Source organism: Poecile atricapillus, chromosome 2, assembly GCF_030490865.1.
Source record: "Poecile atricapillus isolate bPoeAtr1 chromosome 2, bPoeAtr1.hap1, whole genome shotgun sequence".
NCBI classification, from domain to species: Eukaryota; Metazoa; Chordata; class Aves; order Passeriformes; family Paridae; genus Poecile; species Poecile atricapillus.
In genome coordinates this window covers 45,668,223-45,690,124 of record NC_081250.1, presented here as the reverse complement: position 1 = coordinate 45,690,124, position 21,902 = coordinate 45,668,223, and the positions used below count along the sequence as shown (strand labels likewise).

General features: G+C 36.0%; 1 protein-coding gene across 1 annotated transcript in view; it reads right to left on the bottom strand.

Annotated features, from left to right (window-relative positions):
- The window catches only part of KIF15 (kinesin family member 15), a 34,992-nt gene that overhangs the window by 12,868 nt on the left and 222 nt on the right, over positions 1-21,902 (bottom strand). Inside the window, exons 2-22 of the mRNA XM_058833595.1 lie at positions 20,495-20,537; positions 19,137-19,320; positions 17,955-18,031; positions 16,817-16,854; positions 16,595-16,692; positions 16,031-16,210; positions 14,812-15,021; positions 14,587-14,712; positions 13,141-13,263; positions 12,300-12,423; positions 10,543-10,634; positions 9,528-9,737; positions 8,328-8,505; positions 7,774-7,915; positions 5,299-5,440; positions 4,771-4,959; positions 3,780-3,887; positions 2,901-3,006; positions 2,207-2,372; positions 1,195-1,345; positions 122-207 (exon numbers count right to left, since the gene is read on the bottom strand). Of these exons, the coding sequence (XP_058689578.1) occupies positions 122-207; positions 1,195-1,345; positions 2,207-2,372; positions 2,901-3,006; positions 3,780-3,887; positions 4,771-4,959; positions 5,299-5,440; positions 7,774-7,915; positions 8,328-8,505; positions 9,528-9,737; positions 10,543-10,634; positions 12,300-12,423; positions 13,141-13,263; positions 14,587-14,712; positions 14,812-15,021; positions 16,031-16,210; positions 16,595-16,692; positions 16,817-16,854; positions 17,955-18,031; positions 19,137-19,320; positions 20,495-20,537 (2,773 nt within the window). The remainder of the gene's footprint in view (positions 1-121; positions 208-1,194; positions 1,346-2,206; positions 2,373-2,900; positions 3,007-3,779; positions 3,888-4,770; positions 4,960-5,298; positions 5,441-7,773; positions 7,916-8,327; positions 8,506-9,527; positions 9,738-10,542; positions 10,635-12,299; positions 12,424-13,140; positions 13,264-14,586; positions 14,713-14,811; positions 15,022-16,030; positions 16,211-16,594; positions 16,693-16,816; positions 16,855-17,954; positions 18,032-19,136; positions 19,321-20,494; positions 20,538-21,902) is intronic.

The window sequence follows — 21,902 nt, the reverse complement described above, 5'->3', positions numbered from 1 at the left end:
GGATAAAATAAAAAACCCATCTGGAGAAAAACACCTCTACAAATGGGATTCCCACCTGTATACAACATATAGCACCAATGAGATTAGATGAAAATATACCCCATTGCTAATTAAAACTTACTTTGAATTGTTTTTTTTGTCTTCTTGCAATTGTAATGTTAGCTTTTCATTATGTTCTTTTTCTGTTTTCAGAAGCTGCAAAAGGTTCTAGAATATCAAAATATACATTTGCTATAAGAAGTTACAATTTTAAGGTCTCTAGAGCAATCTAAAACAAAATAAAAATCTAAACAAATTCTTAAGATGACTGAACAAAACCAACCATTACACAAAACCTTAAAACTGGAAGATCTTTAGTTTGTTCTGAAGACATTCTAAAGTAAACTCTTATTTACATTTAGTAATCAGATCTTTTTACCTGCCATTAATAATAATTTTATAAAGCTGTGATGGTCCCAAATTATCCAAGGCTGTGAAGGCAAAAATCAGAATTTTCAATTGTAGATTAATTTGGGGGCATTTTAAAATTCTGCATTTGTTCAAAATACTGAATATACGGAATTTAAACCAATATTCAATCCATCAGTATCCTGTTAAACGCTAATAAGGAAAATTTAGACCAAGCTTGCCGAGCAGGCACTGCAAACTCTGCAGAAACACAAGCAAAATTATTTGCAAAAGCCCTTGAGCAACCTTGCTGCTGTTTTGCAGTCACTGCAGTCTGACAGGCTTTCAAGGACAACATCAACTAAATTGCAGGACAGTGATCCACCACAAGCCATAGATCATTTTAACAAGATCACATCCACTATGAAAATTTTTAAGAAACTGCTTTGTAAAGATAGAATAATTAGGCTAGTCTTGGCTAGCCCTGAGATAAAAGCACTTCAGTGTCAGGATTCTTTTCCAAAGAAGCTACTTATTCCTTTACTAATTAACCCATCTCCCTCAACATTTCCAGAGCAATTTCTTCAGCCTAAAAACTTACTATTCATCATGCTATTGGATATTTCTGATAGCCTGTGGTTGTGAAAATCTTGTACTAAGTTTGGAAAAATAATTTGGGTACACCTTCCAAATGAAATTACCAAGAAGCCTATTACTACTGTGGAATGTTATCAGTGATAAAACAATAGGAATTAAGCAATCTGGGTTTGGTATAATCAAGTCCTTTAAAATCCTTGATTGTCTTACACAAAGCTCAGTTTTCATTGCTTCTGTTTCTTGCTTCCTGTCCTCAAGTTGTTGCTTCAGCTGGTCCGTCTCAAACTTGGCTACCTCCTGTAAATTGTCATAGTCATCCTGCAGGCTTGCCTTTTCTTCAAGAATCTTTTCATGTTCTAGCCTTCATAAAAAAATCCAGATCAAATAATCTAGTAAGGGTTTATGTCCTTCTAAAAATACTCCAACTCTATTTTAAAATAGTCAAATAATATACAGAGAGAAAGAATACTCTCCAAATAGTATTTCTGCTAACACAGAATGCACCAATATAACCACAGCATTTAATTTCAGTTCCACGTTCCCAGTCTTAGCATGTCTCGCTCAAAAAAATTCAGGTAAGACATAACCTGCTATAATGCAAAATGTAGTTAAGTTTTCCAGAAAGAAAAATCAAACCCAAAACATAAAATGGAAGCACGACAAAACAGCAACAAAACCAACATAACTAGATCACATTAGTAATTGAAAACCATACTGATTATCATCTCCTGATACTAACAGCAGATTGTTATCTCCTGATAATTATTGCAGACAAGGCAATGAGCTTTTCTGTCTTTGCTACTCAAACTTCAGTTATTTTTATGAGTTCTTTCTGCTTGTATTTTTAGAGCAGCATCATTATGTCACCTACTTCATGTGACCAGACTGACAATATGTCCACTTAATTTTTGGAGAGCAGCAAGTTCATAGATACATCCTATTTAATGAGAAAATGATACAGGAAAGCAAAATTAAGGCAGGCACATTTTGTTTTCTTTCTAATAATTCCACCATATTGCCTGAAATAGGCTTGAAAGAACCCAAATCAAACAACCCAAACAAACAAACATCCTCCCCCCTAACAAACAAGCAAAGGACAAACACAAAACAATTTTAAAGGAATGTAAATGTAAAGTGTAAGTTCACATACAGGAGAGGATGAGGGAATCACTAGATACATCCAGAAGGGATGACAAGGCATTGTACCAAACTGCCAACATACCTGACACTGTCCAGCTGGAACTGTACATCCATATGTCTACCAGAAAGCTGATTTATTTCTTTCTCTTGCTTTTCCCTAAAGGTACTATATTCCAATTTTACAGTAGACAGCTCCTTGTCTGCAGACTGCAGGACAATGCGCAAGTCATGGACTTCGCTTTTTAGTACTGTCAAAAAACCCCAAAATAATTTACATGTTAGTTGGAAAATAGTGTGCTATCTATAGGACACAAAATGCTAGAGAACCTGCTGGGAAAGTCTCACAAACCTCTACATGCCTGCAGTGGAATTAATCTCAAAAGTCACACACAAAAAGGCTTTGTGAATGGAAAAGGTCAACAAAACACTGGCTTTAAAAAGTAAAGGTGAATCAAAAACGTTCCAGACAATATCACTGTAATTTCCATAGACAACAGAGGTTTTAGCCTTTATTTTTATGTGTCTTTTTAAATACTGTATCTTGTACCTCCTTCAGATTCAGAATGAAGACAGAACTATTTTGAATATTGTACACTGTGCACGACTAGGCAAAGATGATCTCCAAGTATTAAATATGGCTTTCTTTATTAAAAAAAAAAGAAAATCAAAGCAGTATGTCTAACAACCAAACAGTTACTCGGCCCATGTTATTGTTGATTTAAAAAAGTAAGACACCTCAAAACTTTTTATGAAATTTTAGTATTACAAAGACTTACTATCAGCCTTGTTTTGACTTTCTTGAAGCTGTTTTTCAAGTGATTTTATCTGTTCAAGGAGCTCCTGGCGCTCTTTACTCCAGTCATTCCTTTCAGATGAAAGAAGCTTGAAAAGAAAAGTAAAATTTTTTAAATAGAAGAAAGTGTAGGAGCAGATAAGTCACACACTGAAACAGTAATGTAATGATGTATTAAAGCATTTCATCAACTGATTATAAACACATTTTTCTTTAAATTCAGTAATTGGTGACTCTGAAATCCCTCAAAGTCCAAGGAAAAAATAATTTATATTACTGAAGACATTACCTTACCTAAAAAGTTCTTTTAAAAGGAACCACAGCTTAGGAGCTGATAACACAGATATCAGAAGTGAAAATTATCTGGAAAGAATACAGGCCTTATTTCCTTTTCTATGACAAATCAACCCTAACAATTAAGCAAGACTTGCAAATCTTTGATAGGTAGCTCCAACTGAGACGAGGATTTTCTGTATTCCAAAGTTTAAAATCTGCTTGTTACTGTAGTTGTTTTCCAGAAATCATGAAGTTGGCCAAACCCAACCACAACAGTGATGATTTGCTTATATTTAAGCTCAAGCAGGCTTGCATTCACAAGATTTTAAACATCATAACCAAACTCAAAACTGCAGTGTTATGAACCTTCTCTGCTCACTCCAACTCCAAGGGGGTTGGATTAGATGACCTTTAAACCAAACCAAACTATTCCATGATTTTAAGTCCTTGTCTTCCTGCACAGCCCAGAGTTATGATGCTATGTAAATTTGTCAAAATGCAAGTAACACTGCAAGACCTCACCAGACAACACAGCAGTACAACTCTATGATAATTACATGAGCCCTATATTACATTGTTCTCTCACCTCCTGTATTTGTGCAGAGTGATGCTCCAGTTTATTAATATGCTGCTGGAGTTTTATATTCTTGCTTTCCTCTTCATCCAGCTTTGTCTGCATTGTGCTCAGTTGCTCCTGTGACACAAGAGACACTCAAAATTAGAGCAGCTATCTTGCACTTTTTTTCACATGCCATATGGCAGTCTGTGCATATTAAACATAAAAAGTCAACAAGTTTCTATTTTTATGATCTGAACCAACAGAAAACAGAACACTCAAAAATAAACTGGTGTCTTAAGTAGCTGATTTCTCCTATTTGTAACTTAACTGCCAAAAACACCAGGAAAATACATCAGTGAATACAAGGACTGAATCCAATAAACACTTCAGTTTTCAGACACGTGTTTGTCTTGGAAAAATAAGGCTTTAAAAAGAAATTATTCAAAATATACATTAAACTCCTTACAGGATCTCTGCACTATGATAAGCATCAAACAGGAGTTTTGGCTGTTGTGCCAGGGTTTTACATGTACTGAAATTAGTTCCAGTTTCTATAGAGTAGTTCAGATAAATTTGTAGTGTTCTTCTATGTGACAAAAGACCTTCCCCACCCGCTAGAAAAGATCCAAGACAATGTATAATGGTGGACAAACACTATTTAGCAGGTTTCTTCAAATAATGCAGTATTATATATTAAGCATGTGTACTGCTCCAAATGTAGCTGTCAACTTATAAAGAGGACTCCTTATAGACAAGTTATCAGGTTTAAATAGAAAAAAGTATGAACATCCTGAAATAAACTACTTATGATATTCAATCCTCAAATCACTTTCAGTATTTTTGTTTTAAGTCCTCTTTCAAGTACTATGTATAGGGAACTGTTTAGTGTTGTATTAATCAGGAGCTTCAGTTTCCCATGCAAATTAAAATCCACTTGGTGCCAGTGAAGTACTTCATGGCAAAGCCTGCTTTATTACTTAGTTGCACATACACTTCACTTTTTATTTAGAACATTCACCTGTGCCACTTTGAGCTCCTCAGCAATGGCTTCACATGCTTGTTCACTCATCTCTGGTGGAACTGGCTCTTTTAGAATGTCATCCATCATCTCTTCAGAACGCTGAAAATCTTCAAAATTATAATCTGGGCTTATTCGTGGCACAAGGCGAGACCTTAGCTGGTAAGCTTTAGTTGGAGTGGTTATGTTCTGTTACAAAGATTACAAAGCAGTCTTTATTTTAACTGCAAAATGAAATTCAAACTTTGCCTGGTATAGCATTTTTTAAGTTCTATAAGCATTATAATGAAATAAAATGCATAAAGTGGCTAGTTCTCAAGTACTGTTACTTCTTCCGATTTGTCATCTGATGACAGAAGCAGTCACTCAAGTTAATACTCCAGAACAAAAAGTAGCCTATTTGGTTTATCACATATAGAGAACATTCCAGAAAACTAGTTAGGCTAAGGGGTCACACAAATTACAGTCTGTGCTCTTGTACAACTCCGAAGTAAATATGTGTGGCCTTAAATAAACTTATTCCCATACCTTAAGACTTTCTCTATGTAGCTTATGTAGCTGAGAGACTTCACGGCGTTTGTGTGCTTTGGTTGCCTCCAGAATATTTTCAAGATGCTGGTTTGCCTTCTGAAGGGATTGAAGCTCTGATTCCAGTTCCATCTGTTTTTTCCTGTTTAGAAAGTATTTTGCTACTGTCAAAACTACTCCATGAGTATGCCTTCCTACTAGTAAGGATATGCTGCAGCATTGCCAGTGAGCAAACTGCAGCTGAACTTTTACCCGAACACCGAAATGCATTATTTTGAGAAGAAAGCCATCACTGCTGTATTAAAGAGTAAAAATAACGTATAAAAATTAAAAAGCTAAGCAGCTTATTTGTGCCTGCATAATGAAGCAAGCAGATGGATAACTAAACATGTCAGAAAAAAAAATCCATTACATGGTAAGAAATAAGCTGAGAGCTCTGCAGCTCCTTTTAAGAGAAAGTGATATCGCCCATTCCAATATGGTTTTAAGCTTTAAAAATGTTATCCAGTTATATGAGAAGTCTGAACTGGAGCTTGCCAGGATTAAAGAAAATCCTCTAAAGGCTTTTTTTTTTTTTTTTTTGGAAAGTGCTGCTCTGTTAAGATTATTTTGCCCTCTAAGAGTACTTTAACTGAAATCCAACAGTTGAGCAGAAATTTAGGAATAATTTTCACTAGGTATTTTGCAGAGCTACAAGCTTTTACTGTGATAGTTGCCATTACTGTCATAATGGTAGGGTCAAAGTCCATAGACAAATGGAAACATACTATTTCATCTCTTGGCAGTTTAATGCAATCATTTTCCCTCATGGTCTTGGCACCTGCAGCAAAACTTAGGGAACAGAGTAGAACTTTAGTTCTGACTGCAATTAAAAACAGCAGAAAAATTAGCATATGGTGTTTTTGTGAAATTGCTGTTTTACTCTACTTTTATTACAGCATATAGTTACACCTGTATGTAAAGCTTCAGTTACCCTGAAACTGGAAAGATTAAGTGTAGTGAAATTTGGTGACTTTGGAGGCTGAAAAACACGTTTCTGTTTGCACTCCCCTAAGAAAGTGCTGGTAATTGATAGTAAAATGCATACATACTACCAAGAAAGCAACACATTCACAAAACATGGAATACATAAAATAGAAGTATATTTAACGGGCAGAAAAAGAAAGTAATCCATATAAAAAAATATAAATAGCCTACTGCAATTAATGATATAGAACAATTGATGGATTGCTGAATTGATAACCTCAGTAGATCGAAATGCTATTATTTATGAAGTTCATAGGATTTGCTACACAAATCTAAAAATAAAAATACAGATTTGTACAATTGCCTCAATAAGCAAAAAGGATATTAAAAGCTACTTTTTAAAAATAGAAGTGGGGAGGCAAAATTGTGCCTTGATGCTTTTAGAATTACACTCTAATTTCACTGAAATCACAGAAAGCAATATTGTTAGGTACAATTAAAATAAATAATAAAAAAAAAATCAGGTTCCTTTTGCCTTCCAGGTTTGCATTACATTTGCTGGAAATGCTGTTTTTCTTTTATCTGCAGTTACAAGATCTGAATTTTTCAGAAATGGGGTTAATCAAGTGAAGTCATGTATTATTCACATGCATATGAACACTGAAGGTATTAGTGAGGCATTCCCATTATCTTGTGCTGCCCTCCAGGAGAACAATGACAGTAAATTCTTCACTACATTAATAAGGGCAAAGTCAACCCTTACCTCATGTTTAGATGCCAAAGCAAATGGACATAAATGCACTACTAACACCATATCTTTGCTCCGATTTGAATTTAACCTTTGTTCCCATAGCAAGTCTCAAGATAACAGTTTTATTGCCTTCTTAAAAATATTTGAAACTGAGATAAAAAATGAACCAACTGGTTAGCCAGAATTTTCTGGGGTGCTTGGATTCTACATTTATGATGACTCAAACTTGCAGACTTTAAGTGATTATATTAAAAACTACTGTTGCACAGAAACAAACCCCCAAATACCCCTCTCATTCTCCCCTTCCCAATCATCTACTACTTCCTGTTTGCCTCCACTACTTCAGTTACTGAAAAACATTGCTCTACGTGGAAACTAAGCCAAACTCTGCCAGCTAAGCCGGTAAAGCAGGTGACTACCAGAATTAAAGGGTATGTCCATCTCCTGCATGGTGTGAAGAATTTTCCTGCATCTTACTATCAAGAGCAGCTTTGGAAAAGACAAAGAAACCTGCAGCAGTGCAGATGCACCCTCAGATTTAATGTTGGTTGTTCCCTAGTCTGGGAATAACCAAGTTCAACAAGAACATACCCTGTGTGTGCATGCCATTATTCTTACATACAAAGAACAAAGGCCCTTTCTTACATGCAAAGAACAGGCCTAGTCAATATAATCAGGATCTGAGTCTTTCAAAAATTGATATGAATAAAGACTTAAAACCATTTAATTACAGATATTTCAATACTGTTTTGTCTCACTTGGTTAGCTCTTTAAATTCTTCGTATTCTTGCTTTGAAGTTGCCAGTTCAGCTTGGGTCTGCAGCAGACGAGCTTTCAGCCTTTCGACAGATGCCAGTGAGTTGCCTTCCCCTGACATGGTGGTGGAATGTAAGCGGTGACCTACAGAACAAACACAGACCCTATGAAATCATACGGCAACTCAAATACCTAAGGTTTTACTAACATGAAAGCAGTTGTGGGCTTTTGAACAGCACAGCAGCAATTGAAATTGACAAAAATTGGTATTGGCAACAGTGCACATGAAAAACAGTAATAATTAATATTACTGCAGTCTTCGTGATAACTAAGGACCACAGAATGAGATTACAGATGAGTTTCACAAGATGCAAATCAAAATTCCCTATGGCTTGAAGGCCAACATGAATACAATTAAGTAAAATTGTTTTATCAGTCTTCAGGTACCACTTTGAGGAAGGCAAAAATAGATCAAGACAGACATTTTCAACACTATGCTGCAGACAGCAGAAACATTATAAGCATATTTAGCTGGAAAACATTAGCATGTTTTTACCTCCAGTACTTTTCTCTGCTGCTGAAGCTTCCAAAAAGGCTTTTTCTAGCTCTGCAATGGTCTGAGCATCAATTTCTTGGGCCTTTTTAACTGACTGTAAAGAGCGAAGTTTTTTATTCTCCTCTCTGAGATTATGGTTCTCCATGGCATACTTTGCAATTCGTGGGTGTTGTTCCACCTGTGGTAATTAATATTTTGTTCAACAGTTTTTATTTTCCAGACAATGCTGTAGGTATCTAGCTGTTACTCTACCACCTTTAATATGGATTAAACTGTAATAGAAAAGAGGTACCCCCCACAGTGGTTATAACTACTCAATTTTTCTTTGGTTAATTTTCTTACTGCCTTGGCATCTACTCTCAAGACAGCAAGATTATATCTTACATGTTTACTCTTTTACTGGTAGTAAAGCAGTAGGATACTTTTCCTGCAGCTCTTGATACCTTTTTCCATTCCAACTTTGAGCTTTGGCTTTCTTAACACTATCCTTGCAAGCCATACTAATGTTTCTGTAGGACTGTGCTAAACTTCATTTGTTCTCCTCCTCCCTTTCCTTTGAAGCTCAGTTATGAACTAGATTTATGCTACTCTGCAAAGAGATTTACTCCTCTTCCCTACTTGTGCTTGAAGGAAATTGTTTTTCAAGAATTTGCCTTCTCTCTCGGGTTTCTTTGTTCTTCAAAACTGCCTCACAAATGATACCACACCTACCAGACACCTGAATAACCCAAAGCTGTTCTTCAGACAGCTCCAGGACCATATCAACCCATACATGTCCATCTGACACGTGTATTATCCTTCAAAAATTCCACTGCATTACTGCTGTCTTTCCCTTTCAACTGATGTCATAAAACCTCAAGTCTGCCATATGCATGAGGATTTGTGATTTGGAGACTTCCTTCAGCTGCTGAAAAGAAACTTGGTCCTCTGCCTAACCCACATCAGGTGGTCTGTGGCAAGCTCCCACCATGACATCACCCTTACTAAACTCTCCTTTTATGCAAACTCAAGCTCTAAACCCTGCCATTGTCTCTTCCATAGGGAAACCCATGCATTTGAGATGCTTCTATAAGGGAACCCACCACATATCCTCTGCTTTTCTGCCTGACTTTCCTAAAAAGTCTATATTCACCCACCACAGGACAACAACACGTGAGCTATCTCACAAAAAATTGTACCAGAAAAGAACGAAGACTTTACCTGTTCTCTGAGTATCTGTACTTCCTCCCTCAGGTCACTGAGGAGATCATCTTGCTCTTTTGGCAATAAAACTCCACCAGCTTCTTTATGTAACCTCTCCAAACGAACAATATGGTCCTCCCGGAATTTAACTATCATTTTATTCGACTGAACAAATTTTTCCTTCTTGGCACACAGTTCTTCTAGCTGTGCGACTTTTTCTAACAAATTCTTAGAAAGTACATACTACAGATTAGTAAATTCTTAAGGGGCACATCTTACATACATATGCACAGGCAGATAAATCATGCAAAATCAGTTAACAGTAATTTTGTGAATACACAGACTATCATTTGTAGCAGGCGTGTAGACAGCAACAGCTCATACCAAGAACCCAAATTAGACAACATGTTGCAAAAATTGTACTTAGAAACTTCAATATGATGTAGTAGAGTAAGTATTCTGTTACCCTCAGATGCACATCATTAAAGTGTCTGTTTCAGTTAATTTTCTTTGGAAAAAATAAAAATTGATTTTGCCTGTTTCATTACTACACCATGACCAAAGAACAATAAAATGAGAATAACTGGGACATTTGTGTCAAAAAGCATGCTGTTGATTAAAACACTCAAAATTAAGTAAAACAGAAGCTTGTTCGGTTCAATTTTTTTTAAATAAGAAAACCCCAATAAATGCCCCCACCCCTTAAAATTAAATACACTATCAAAGCTATCCTATGGCTTGTCAGAATTTGAAAGACAGAATAAAACACACCTATTTCGGTTGGAAAAGACTTTTAGGATCATCAAATCCAACCACTATTCCACTAATGCCAAGTCTATCACTAAACCATTGTCCTTAAGCACTATAGATATTATCTTAAATGTCATTTGACTAAATTCCCTTGTTACCTTTGGACAGAGTATTTTTATTCAAAACCAAGGAAAATCATTAAGAGAATCAAGCTTCAATAAGTTCACTGGTCTCTCACCAGAAAATACACTGGATGTACTTAGAAATATTGGTGCTTTCTTACCTTCTTTTCACCTTCAGATTTCTCCCAGAACAACATTGCTTCAAGAAAGTTGTTCATGTAATTTATGTTGTTCTTCCCTTTTTCAAGAGCATCTGTAGGGGAAATCAAAGAAACAAATGCCATATTTATTAAAATACCACTTACCCAGTTTTTTTCTACATATAAAACATGACAACTGTGTAAAGTAAATTCAAATAAATTCTTTACACAGTGTAATTCTTCCACAAAGATCATATGCCATACGTAGAGCACACTGTTTAGACAGTAATTCCTAGTCACCTGCAAGTGCTGATAAAGAATAGACCCAATTTACATAAATGTATCATTAACAAAGTTGTTCAAGCATTATACAGCCTTGCAATGAACTTTTATTAAAGTAAAAGAATCAGTCTGTTCAGCTAAGCATATCTATAAAATACAAAATCCCTCTGAAATTAATTAGATAACACTAAGCCATTATTAGCATTATTAGTACAGTTTGTACATATTAAAAGTGGACTGACTGGTTTATGAGAAGGAAATTTAGGAAAATAAGCTTGAATTATGTGGACAATTAGTGGCTTAATCTGGAAGGAAAGTGTCCACACAAGGGATTAAAAGGGTTTAACAATCCACTTAGAAATTAATTGAAAATAGCATTTCTGAATATTCTAATACAGACAAGTCTACTTATCACCATGGTATCTAGGTGTATGATAGCTACATTACTCTGATTTAATATATTTTAAGATGCCATCATGTTTTTGAAGTACCTCGAAAACAGATTTTATGTTTCTGTGATTGACTATTACAAACTTAATTTAACTGCACAGAACAAACACAGCTGATAGCCGGTATCTTAGGTTCTCAAAACTCCTCAGCATTTAAGCATCATCACTTGTTTTCCCTCAGAAGTCTATCATGGGTCTAAACATTGAGCCCTCTGACAATATTCATGTATTTATGAACCATGATTCAGTGTCCTACCTCATCTCTGACTTGTTTTTACTGGTTAAACATGTATGCTAACAGGGAAGTCCTTTTTCCTTAGGAAAACTCAAACCCCAGATGCTTTATATCACACATGGCTTTCTAACTTCTGTTTTAACTTCTCCTGCTTTATCTTCTATTTCTTGGTAAGGTCAGGGAAGAGTTGACTCACAAAACCAGTAAGACTTACAAAGTTTACGACCTGGCAATCAAACATTATCAAGTAGTGCATTTCAGTGAGAAACACACATACTAGGAAGCTCTGCTGAGATTTGTATTGCAGATAAAATGGCCTAGTGAGAAGCTTATGGAAGATTACCTAAAAATTCTATTTCCATCTTACATTGAAATCAAACATCTGTTGAAAGTATGTATCTCTCTCAGGTTCTTCTGGAAGTGGCAAAAAATGGAAGAGGAGGGAAAAAAAATCCAGTCCCAAGCTTAAAAAGAATGCAACATTGTGCCTTCCCTCTGACTTAAATGTACAAGGAATCACATGCAAACTTCTGGTTACTTAAAGGATTAGGCAGCATATCTCTTAGGAAATTGAAGAATAGCTATATAATAAAACCATAGTCCAGTACCAAAACTTAAGAGGAAGAAAATAAAACCACATTAACAATTCCTGCAAGGTAGCAGATACAAGTACGGGAAATAAAATCCGTAAGGAAAATGTGACCCTTGTAGGTCAGGCCCTACAAAAATATTAATTGTTCAGAAACTTCATGAAGGCCCCCAACCTTCTGGGCTACAGTAGTAGGAAATTCTCCCTCACCTCTAACTCTTACCTTGGGATAGAGAAATACTGCACACAGATGGCACTGAAGTAAGCTGAGCAAGCTGCTCTTTCAACTTCTTGACCTCAGCTTGCAGCTGGCTCACATTTCCTTGTGTATCTTCATTTACTACAGCCTTTTATACATAGCAGAAAATTAGGAAAAGGTATAAATAAAAATCTTCAACGATAAGAGAAAACTCAAAGAATGCAAACTAGTAAAATTACAGAGAACTTCTTCCATCTTAGGAAAGGAAGAACTCATGGGAAAAGCAAAGTTCCATTCACTGAGAAACCATCAAGTTGCACTTCAGATGGAATTAGAGGTTAAAAAATGTAATGTTTTCTGCAGAATTTTGTCTGGACCTTTTGCACCAACAAGGCAGTACATCAGAGACTGCTTCGGCTAAATGCCAACATGCTTTTAAAAACCCACTCATACAAAATTACAATTTGGGCACTAAGATTAATATAGAACAAGTTAACAGAAACAAAATTAAATCAGATTTTTTTTTTGACAATTTACATTTTTAGTAGAGATTTACTTTTTATTTTTACTTTTCATTTTTCTAATGACGTGCTCATTCATTGAGAACAAGCAATGAATACGTGCTATTAGCAGCCATTACTTAAGTCTCCAGCTGCTGTCCTTTATCCTAACCAAGAGCAAACCAGCCCTTTTCAAAAACAGCCATTCTTAAATAAAAAGCAAATTTAGTGATTTCAAATAAGGAAAATTAAGTTAAATTTGTGAAAGCACAGGAGTACCTCAATGAAGCTGCCTTGCTTGCATATATATGAGTTAAATGACAAGTGTCTGTCTCTACAATAAAGACATTAAGTAACTCTCTTACCTTGTTTTTAATCAACTTTGCTCTCTGAGCAAAATTAAGAGTGGACAGTGTTTCACCAAAACACTTGGATCCTGGGTGAACATTTGCAATTATACACGTTTTTGCATTACCACCAAGAGAATCCTATTTAAAAACATGGAAGTCAGTTTTATTTGCAAGTTTTTGGTGACAACAGAAAGCCATTACCTAAAAGATACCATGTATCATTCTGAACAAACTGAGGAAAGTATTTCATTCAACAAATATCCACATAGAAGGTAAATTTCTCAAATTTTATTTAAAATGTGGGCATAAAGGATGCAACTGTAAATAACTACTTTATTTGGGGCTTCAAAACACTGACTATATTGAGATACTTTCTTCAGTTGAACAGCAGGAAGAGAAAAAAATGCTAAACTGCAAAAATAATTTTGGTAATGAGTGATCACACTACTTTCAGCATCACCTGTTGATTGCTCCAACCTGTCTTCCTTCTGCTTGCAGTGATCAAACAAAATGACAAACCAACAGATTATGACCAAGGATAGAAAAGGATCATCTCTCTTTTACATTCATGTCTTCAGGTACACTTCTTCTGTGCTGTTAAACAAGTACCTTTCAAATCTGAGCTAAAGACTCAAAGTATGGTACTATAGGATAGTCCACAAGCCTCAGTGGCATTCTCTCTCTAGTAGAAAAAGTCCTATCTGTGGACTTCTTTGCAGCACAGACACCTCAAAAAAACCCACTTAAAGTAACAGCTCTCAAAGTTATACTTCTGTTCCAATTTTTATGTATTGTGGGTTGCATTGGAAGAATAGAATTCCTCAGTGTTTCATCAATCTACATAGAACTGGGATGTAACATTGAGAAATTTTGATGTGATCACAATACTGTGTTGTAATACAAATATTGTATGTGTACATAAAAATACTATATTATAATACAAAAATATACTACAGACATTCACATACTCTTCACAGAATTTTGGCAAGTGCTGACATCCCAACAAATCTTTGACTGCGTCTTTGTTTTGTGTTCATTTTGAAAAGAGCCTTTAAGGTCTCAGGTAGGAGATTAACTAATCTTCAACACCAGACCAACCCTAAGCACACATAAGTTAATTCTGGAAATCACATCAAATGTTTCAACACATCTCTAAATATTAGACTTTGATACACATTATTTCCCAAATTATAAGGATGAAAATATTATTTTTTTCATTAAAACTTCCAAAGACGCATGTAGTAGGAGCTTATGACAATAAATAGATTTGTCTCCAGTTAACAGCAAGAGATTGATTAGAAATCTGTTTAGGTTAAAAAGATAATGTTCAATCTTTTTTCCACTTGCCCAATATTGAAAACAACTTTAATGCACTGGAGTTCAGCTTTTTATAGTAAAAAAGCCCAATGAAATTTTTTCTACATCCCAGGTAGCAGATAAAATCCAGAAGATATGTATTACCCGTAGCAGAAAAGTGAGCTTGGAATCCCGGTAACAAATGTGTCTCTGTTTGCCATTGCCCACATCAACAAGTGCTGTGATTACTTGGCCCAGGCAGCTTAGTGATCGATTGATGTTACCTGCTTCCTGAAAAAAGAGGAGGGAACAAGAGTGAATGCAGCTGGTGGATGGAACAGGACACTGCATCTGAAAGGAGAAAGATGCCACAGATACTACAGAACCAACCTTTAGCCTCAGTCCTTCTGTATGGGTGTCTTTCTGTCTCTCAGATCCTGCCAAGTCTACCAGGTTGAGCAGGGAAGACCGAATGTTAACAACCTCGTTGTTTTTCTCCATGGATTCCACTGTGATAGTGAAAACTGCATGTGATCTGGAGGATTCTCTATTCATGGAGGTTGATGCTACACGACGGTTTCTCCAGCCTGTAGTTAATACCTAAGCATGAAAAAGACATCACCATTTCAACTGTATCAGACTGTATTTTACATACAGGTGACATAAGCAGCTGTAGGCACAATTCCACGTAACAGTTTTTAAAAATCTCAAGGACAAGGACTTTTTTTACTGTTTTCCCATAGAAGTATTTTAAAACCAAAGAAGATATAGCTACAGTCAAGCTCAGTAGCAGAACTTGTCATAATATTAACTTATTTTCTCCAAAAGTGCCACTACTGTTTGAAAGGATAACATACCCCATACTGGTGTATGTTAGCAGTACACAAAATAATAGTTAAAAAAAAAAGTCACAAGTAGTGTTGCTGTAGCTCTTGTGTTAGAGATGGAAATGAGATGAGACAAACTCTTGCTCAAGCAGCTTAAGAAAGAAGATTAACCCTGTCTGTCCCCAGCACAACTGTACCTGACCCTTCCTCCTTACAACATAGCTAGCAGACCCTAACTCCTCACAGCAGACTTCCTCTTTTCACAGCCCCCCTTTGACCAGCTACCCCATTCTTTTGTAACACCCATCCTTATTTGACATAGCTGTGTCCTGTTAAGGGCAAGGCTGTTTTTGAGAATCAGTACAGCTGCAACTCATCAGGGGTGAGGTTGCTTTCAATCCGTTCTCCTGCAAAGTACTATGTGTATCATTCATGGAGAAATAAACCTGATGATTCTGGAACACACGGAGCCCACTTAGTAGGAAATGTAGTTTCCTGTGGCTATTTCAGAGATGAGTAGGGCAAGCATTAAGGAAAGATCACTGTAATTGCCATTCAGATATTCTAAACTCCAGAACTTTTTTTAATTTCTTACAGGCATGGGATAGTAAGGAAGCATTACCTAAAACCAGCTTTTTGCATTTTGGAGTATGGATACAGGAGGAGAAGGTATCACAGACAGAAAAAAATATGAGCAAAAGAACATGCTTTAATCTAAGAGGAATATTTACCAAATAAGACTTAGGATGAATAGTCCAGCATTAAAAAGCGCCAAAAAATACCTGGTATGCTTCAGCAGCAGATGACAACACCTGTTCAACAGCACCATCAACAAAGACTCCTTTCTTGATGTGCTCTCTCAGAAAGAGTCCAGCTGAAGCAGAATCTAGCAAGTCAAATATCTGTTCATTGTAGATTTCAATAAATGAGCATTTGCAGAGAAAACTCTTTCCACTGCCAGCCTGAAAAACACAGTAATTTACACTATAAACAGATTGGTTTTATTAAGTCTGTCATTTTATGGCAGCAAGTCTCTTTTCACACATATCTAAAGCTATTAGGTTGCATATATATTGTGCACACTATACATTTCTGATATCAAGGTGACAACCAACATCCAGAAACCTAGATGCATTTTTAGACTCAAAATATAAGCATACCTGTGTCTGAAGAAACTGTACTCTAATTGGTAGAGTAATTACTAGATGCAAGCATTTCTCATTAATACATTTGAGGCAAGATGGCAATAATCTTGGTAACTTAATGGCTGCACACCCAGTTTACCAACCTTATCTTTACTGTGAGACAATTACTTTACTGCAATAGTAATTATAAAATAAACATACCTTTTCCTTTTCTCGCTCAATTAGAAAAAATAGGTATTCAAAGCTCCGTGGAATTACACCTCTCAGACTGTGAGTGAAATTATCAGAATCAGATGGTCCTAAAGAGATTTTTTAATTAAAAAAATAATTAATTGCACAAGAGTAGCAGTTGACATGCTCAAGACAAAAAAAAATAAAAAATTAAGAAACCACTGAAAGATGATTAATCTCTCATGCACTTACCCATCATAGTAAAGGTTTTTCCTGACCCAGTCTGGCCACTAACAAAAAGAAAAATTAAGGTTAAACTTTATTCTGAATTTTTCATTAATCTGCATCTTTTTAGAAGTCAAAGCTCAAAACAAGCAAACAATTTTCTAAACTGAATATAAGGAGATAGAAGCAGGCTGAGAAATCAGTCAGCTAAAAAGGTACAAAAATAGAACAGCAAATTTACCAAGGAATCTCTTGAGATAAATCCTGTTTTGTCTCCCCTACCACCCACCATCCTTTTCCTCATTTCAGCTGGAAAGTTAGCAATAAAATGAAGACTTTGAAATATACACATAAAACTAATTTTTGGGTCAATCTTTTTGAGTTTTATGCCACTCAGTAGTGCACATAAGGATATATTTGACTTAAAAGTATATTTTTATTTTTGAATTTTTTTCCTAATATAGTTATTAATCATGATAGAGAAACTTCAGGGCAATTTCATTTCATTTTTCCACACTTGTATATTGTGACAAAGTGGACTTCATAGTTTTGCAAAACTATGCTACACTAAAAAAAAAACAGTAAGGTTTTGATTAGATGAGCCCTTTAAGTCAGCATTTTCTGACCAAAGTGCTTCCTCTGTTTTCAAAATGAAAAAATATTCTGTTAATATAATAATATTCACACCACTAGTCATGGATATATTTCTACCTTAAAAATATTTTAAAAGTTAAAATTATCATTCATGAGTTTCCCCACAGGCAGCCAAGAGTCACTCAAAAGCTGAGCTGACCAAATATCAAGTTAAAACAATTTTCATTCCATTTTTCCATGGACATACTGAAAACCACTAGCTTTAATAGTACAATTAAACTCCTACTTTTTTAAGTCAATAATAAGATTGAAATGAGTTTACATCTGCATTATTAGCCTTAAGTGTTAAAAGCATAACACCTCATACAGATTCCTCCAAAAGAGGGGCAAGGAGTACCATCTAATACTGCAAGAACATTCCTCCTGCTGCGCTGCAGTAAGGAAGCACTTTTAAAGTTTACTGTAACATTAGGCAGGCTCTGGCTCTTAGAACCCCAACTGCTTATTAGCACAATCTCCTTAAACGTCACCATTGCTATGAAATGACTGTAATTACTACAAAATCACTTACTATGCAAAGATGGTTCCATTGTAGCCATTCATACAAGATTCAACAATGTTTTTAGCCACACTTGAGAACACAGACTCCTGGGGACAAGGGAAAGAGAAGACACTTGGCACCACCTGTTGAAGTATCTTTTATATCAGTGTTTCCTATGCCATAACTTTATGGTATATAATAGATGCATTCCTTAAGGTTAGACATGTACCATGGCCCCTGGAATTCTCAGAAAATCTATACATCTTAAGTCCTTGTGATATAAATCACTCTCTCTGAAAAAAACTCGAAGAGAAATAATAAAATTCAGCATCATAGTAACAGCTTCCAAATACATAATAATTTTGATCCAGTGGTTTTGATTATGTTATGCAGTTTATACCATCAGTAGGCCAAGTACCTGTGACACTTTAAAATCTAGGTTTCAACATTTGCCACTGCACAATGGCACATTCAACAGACCTGCACAACTTAGTCTCATCTATCTTCACATTTTTCACTTGTAGCTAGGCAAGAAGAGCCTAGCTACAAATAATAGCCTACAACAGGTGAGGTTTTGTTTTGTTTGTTTTTTTTAACAGAAATTAAATGGAATTGGGAGTCTTAGCAGAATTTAAATTATGTTCACAATGTCAAACACTACATTATAGAAATTAAATTGAAGAATTTTCTTTCCAGTATTGCTTGCCCCAGGTGAGCAATGCATCCATTTAAAAGGCAAAAGTATAAGAAGGAAATATAGTAAATTCAATATAAACTCAGAAGTTCCTTAAATACAAACGTGCAGGGCCGGGATGATCCTTGTGAGTCCCTTTTAACTCAGCATATTCTGTGATTTTGTGAAATCACATCTTAATATCAGCTACTAGCTGACAGTTATTTTTATACATTTGTCTCAATAGGCTGATTTATTTTCTCTCTGTTTTGTTACCATAATGTTTACAAACAAACCTATCAATTTTAATTCAAACTCCAATTAATGAAATTAACAGCTAAAAAAAAAAAAATCACATCAAAACCCTTAGACAGCAGAATTTAGCGCAGCATTCTATACTATAATGACATATTTCCAATCTGACCACTCCAAAAATTAGACCTAATGCACTGCATCTTTAGAAAGGCTTAGCCTTTCTAAAGTAGTTGCCAAAACTTGGGTGAAAATAGCAGTAGTTATGAGATTCTGGAAATGATTACCTGTGTTGTTTCCATATTTGCAACATAATCAAAAGTGAAGATCTTTGGCTCAGGCTTTGAATGCAAGCGGATGGTATTTGATGAAAGAACAGATAAACACAGGCCATGATCTCCATCGGTCAATGCAGCTCTGTCTGAAGGGGGACGCACCCTTACAAAAACTTTGATGGCATCACCTTCAACACTAAATAAATGTTTGTGTATTAGACTACTTCCAAATAAATCAGCTGTCTGATAAAATTAAATCACAACAATCAGATTAAGCATGAGAAGTCTGACAAAAGTCTGTCTGAAAACCATACTACTTGTAGATGAAATCATTAAAGGTAAAAATGTGGCAGATTTTAAAAACAAAGAATATGTGGTTTATTGATGTGGTGCTTAATTTTAGGTCTAAAAGAATGCATTACACAGTGAACATGATATGCCCTTCTTTCTCTTGGAAGTTTTAATGGACCAATGGATCAGATAATGCTACAGTCCAGCAAAAAAGTTGTTAGCATTTTTCTTTGGTGCTCACAAGACTGGGAAAAAGAATCAATTTTTGATCAATGAATCAAATGAAGCATAGCATCCAAAATATCCCTAACCAATTTCATCACATTTTTCAGCTTTAATAAGTAACTGTGCATGACTTACATAAAGGCTCTGAAGAGTTCTGCCATAAATACCAATACACCCATAAAATATTAAAGAATTAAATTCTTACATGAAGTGGTAGCAAACTTGGCTTTACTTTGCTTCATTCTTTTCCAAAAGTTTTAGCAGGAGGATGTTATAACTGCTATTTTTACTTTTGGTATACAAGTGAGAGAAAGAGAACAGTTTTAAAAGTGAGGAAGGGTATTCATGAATGAAATGTGCAGTTGGGTAGTGGCAGAGGAAAGGCCTATGAACATAAGCAGCAGCTGAGAAAGGGAAAATTTTACACAGGATTTAAGACACACCAAATTAATTTGCCAACTGTTCTTTCATTGTATAACATTATTCTGAGTTGTGGCAGTTTACACTTGGAGGGCTTTTTGGTGTTAGTTTAGGGCTTCCTCACAGGACTGAAGTTCCTAGTGTGATATCTCTACATATAAACTCTAGAGTCTAGCTGCAGAATTAACAGACAAATGAAAATTTATTGCATGGCAGCATTCCAAGAGGAACCCAACATGTCAGCACAACAGTTTTTTTATGAGCACATTTTATTTTAAGCATTAAGGATGTTAGGAGAGAAAGGCAGCAACCTTAAGCAGGTAAAGATTGGAAGAAAAAACTTTAAATTATCTCACAAAGTTATGCTAGGTTTTGTTTGCACTTTCTGTGCAATGTGATTAATAATAAATGGGAACTAGCCAATATTATTTTACCTAGGTGAGTTCAACAAAGATATTGAAGTGTCACGCAAATCTCCTATAAAAGAGAGAGACACAAAAATTAAAATAAAATTACTGCTCAAAACTCCCCACCTAAACGGAAAATACTGTAAGCAGTACAGAGGGAAATACATTGAGAGACTTGTAAATTTCAGCTTTGTGCATGAACAGACCCACATGAAAATATTTGGTAATTATGTTCCATTGGCAGAAAGATTTGTTACAGAAGTAGAGAAAGGTCCAGTCCTTTAATGTGAAAATGCACACATTTGTCAATGTGTCATTTGTTTAGCCTGGCAAAAAGGAGGCTCTGGAAGACCTTATCACTACAACTGCCTGGAAGGAGGTTGTAGCCAGGTTAGGGTTGGACTCTTCTGCCGTGTGACAGGATAAGAGGACATAGCCTCAAGCTGTGCCAGAGGAGGTTCAGGTTGGACATCAGGAGTAATGTCTTCACTGAAAGGATGAATAGACTTTGTAATGGGCTGCCCAGGGAGGTGCTGGAGTCACCATGCTTGGAGGTGTTTGGAGTGGCACTCAGTGCCATGGCCTGGTTGGTCAGCCATAGGTTGGACTCCATGATTTCAGAGGTCTTTTCCAACCTCACTGATTCTGTGATTTAGCCTCATTTTGCACAGCTTCATATTTCAAGGAGATAGCACATATTACCCCACAGTACATAAAGTGACTTATTTTTTACTTAAGAGTGAAATCTCACATGAAAGTACATAATAGAATCAAAATATTAATTATGTAACAAAATTGCATTTAGAAAATAGGCAAAATAACAATGAAAGACAAAATATTCCAATAATAAAGTATGTATAAAATCTTTAAAACTACAGGGGTTTTTTGTAGGAGGATCGCCTTTAACAGCAGAATGAACAATGATGTACAAAGATGCTAACCTTCTCTTTGACATTCATACTACTGAAATATCCTGCTGCTGCATGAGCTTTTTACGTGCTGTTTTGACTTACTCCACATCTGAGAAGTATTTTTGCTTCTAATTAAGTACATTCTTCTTCAAAAGCACAAGTTATGAAGGAAAGAAGCGCATTTAAAAACTGACATCAGACCGATAGGTACTTGCAGAGCCCTGGGAATAGCCTGCAGTTGGGTCAGAGGAGATTTGGCCTGGATGTTAGAAAAAGGTTTTTCACTCCGAGGGTGGCTGGACATTGGAACAGGCTCCCCAGGGAAGCGGTCACAACACCGAGCCTGACAGAGCTCAAGAAGTGTTCGGACAACGCTCTCGGGCACATGGTGTGACTCTTAGGGACGGTCCTGTGCAGGGCCAGGACTTGGACTCGACGATCCTGATGGATCCCTTCGGACTCAGCTTAATCCGTGATTCTGGGAAAGGGCCGACTCCCAGGTACCGCGACAGCACCGGGGCACC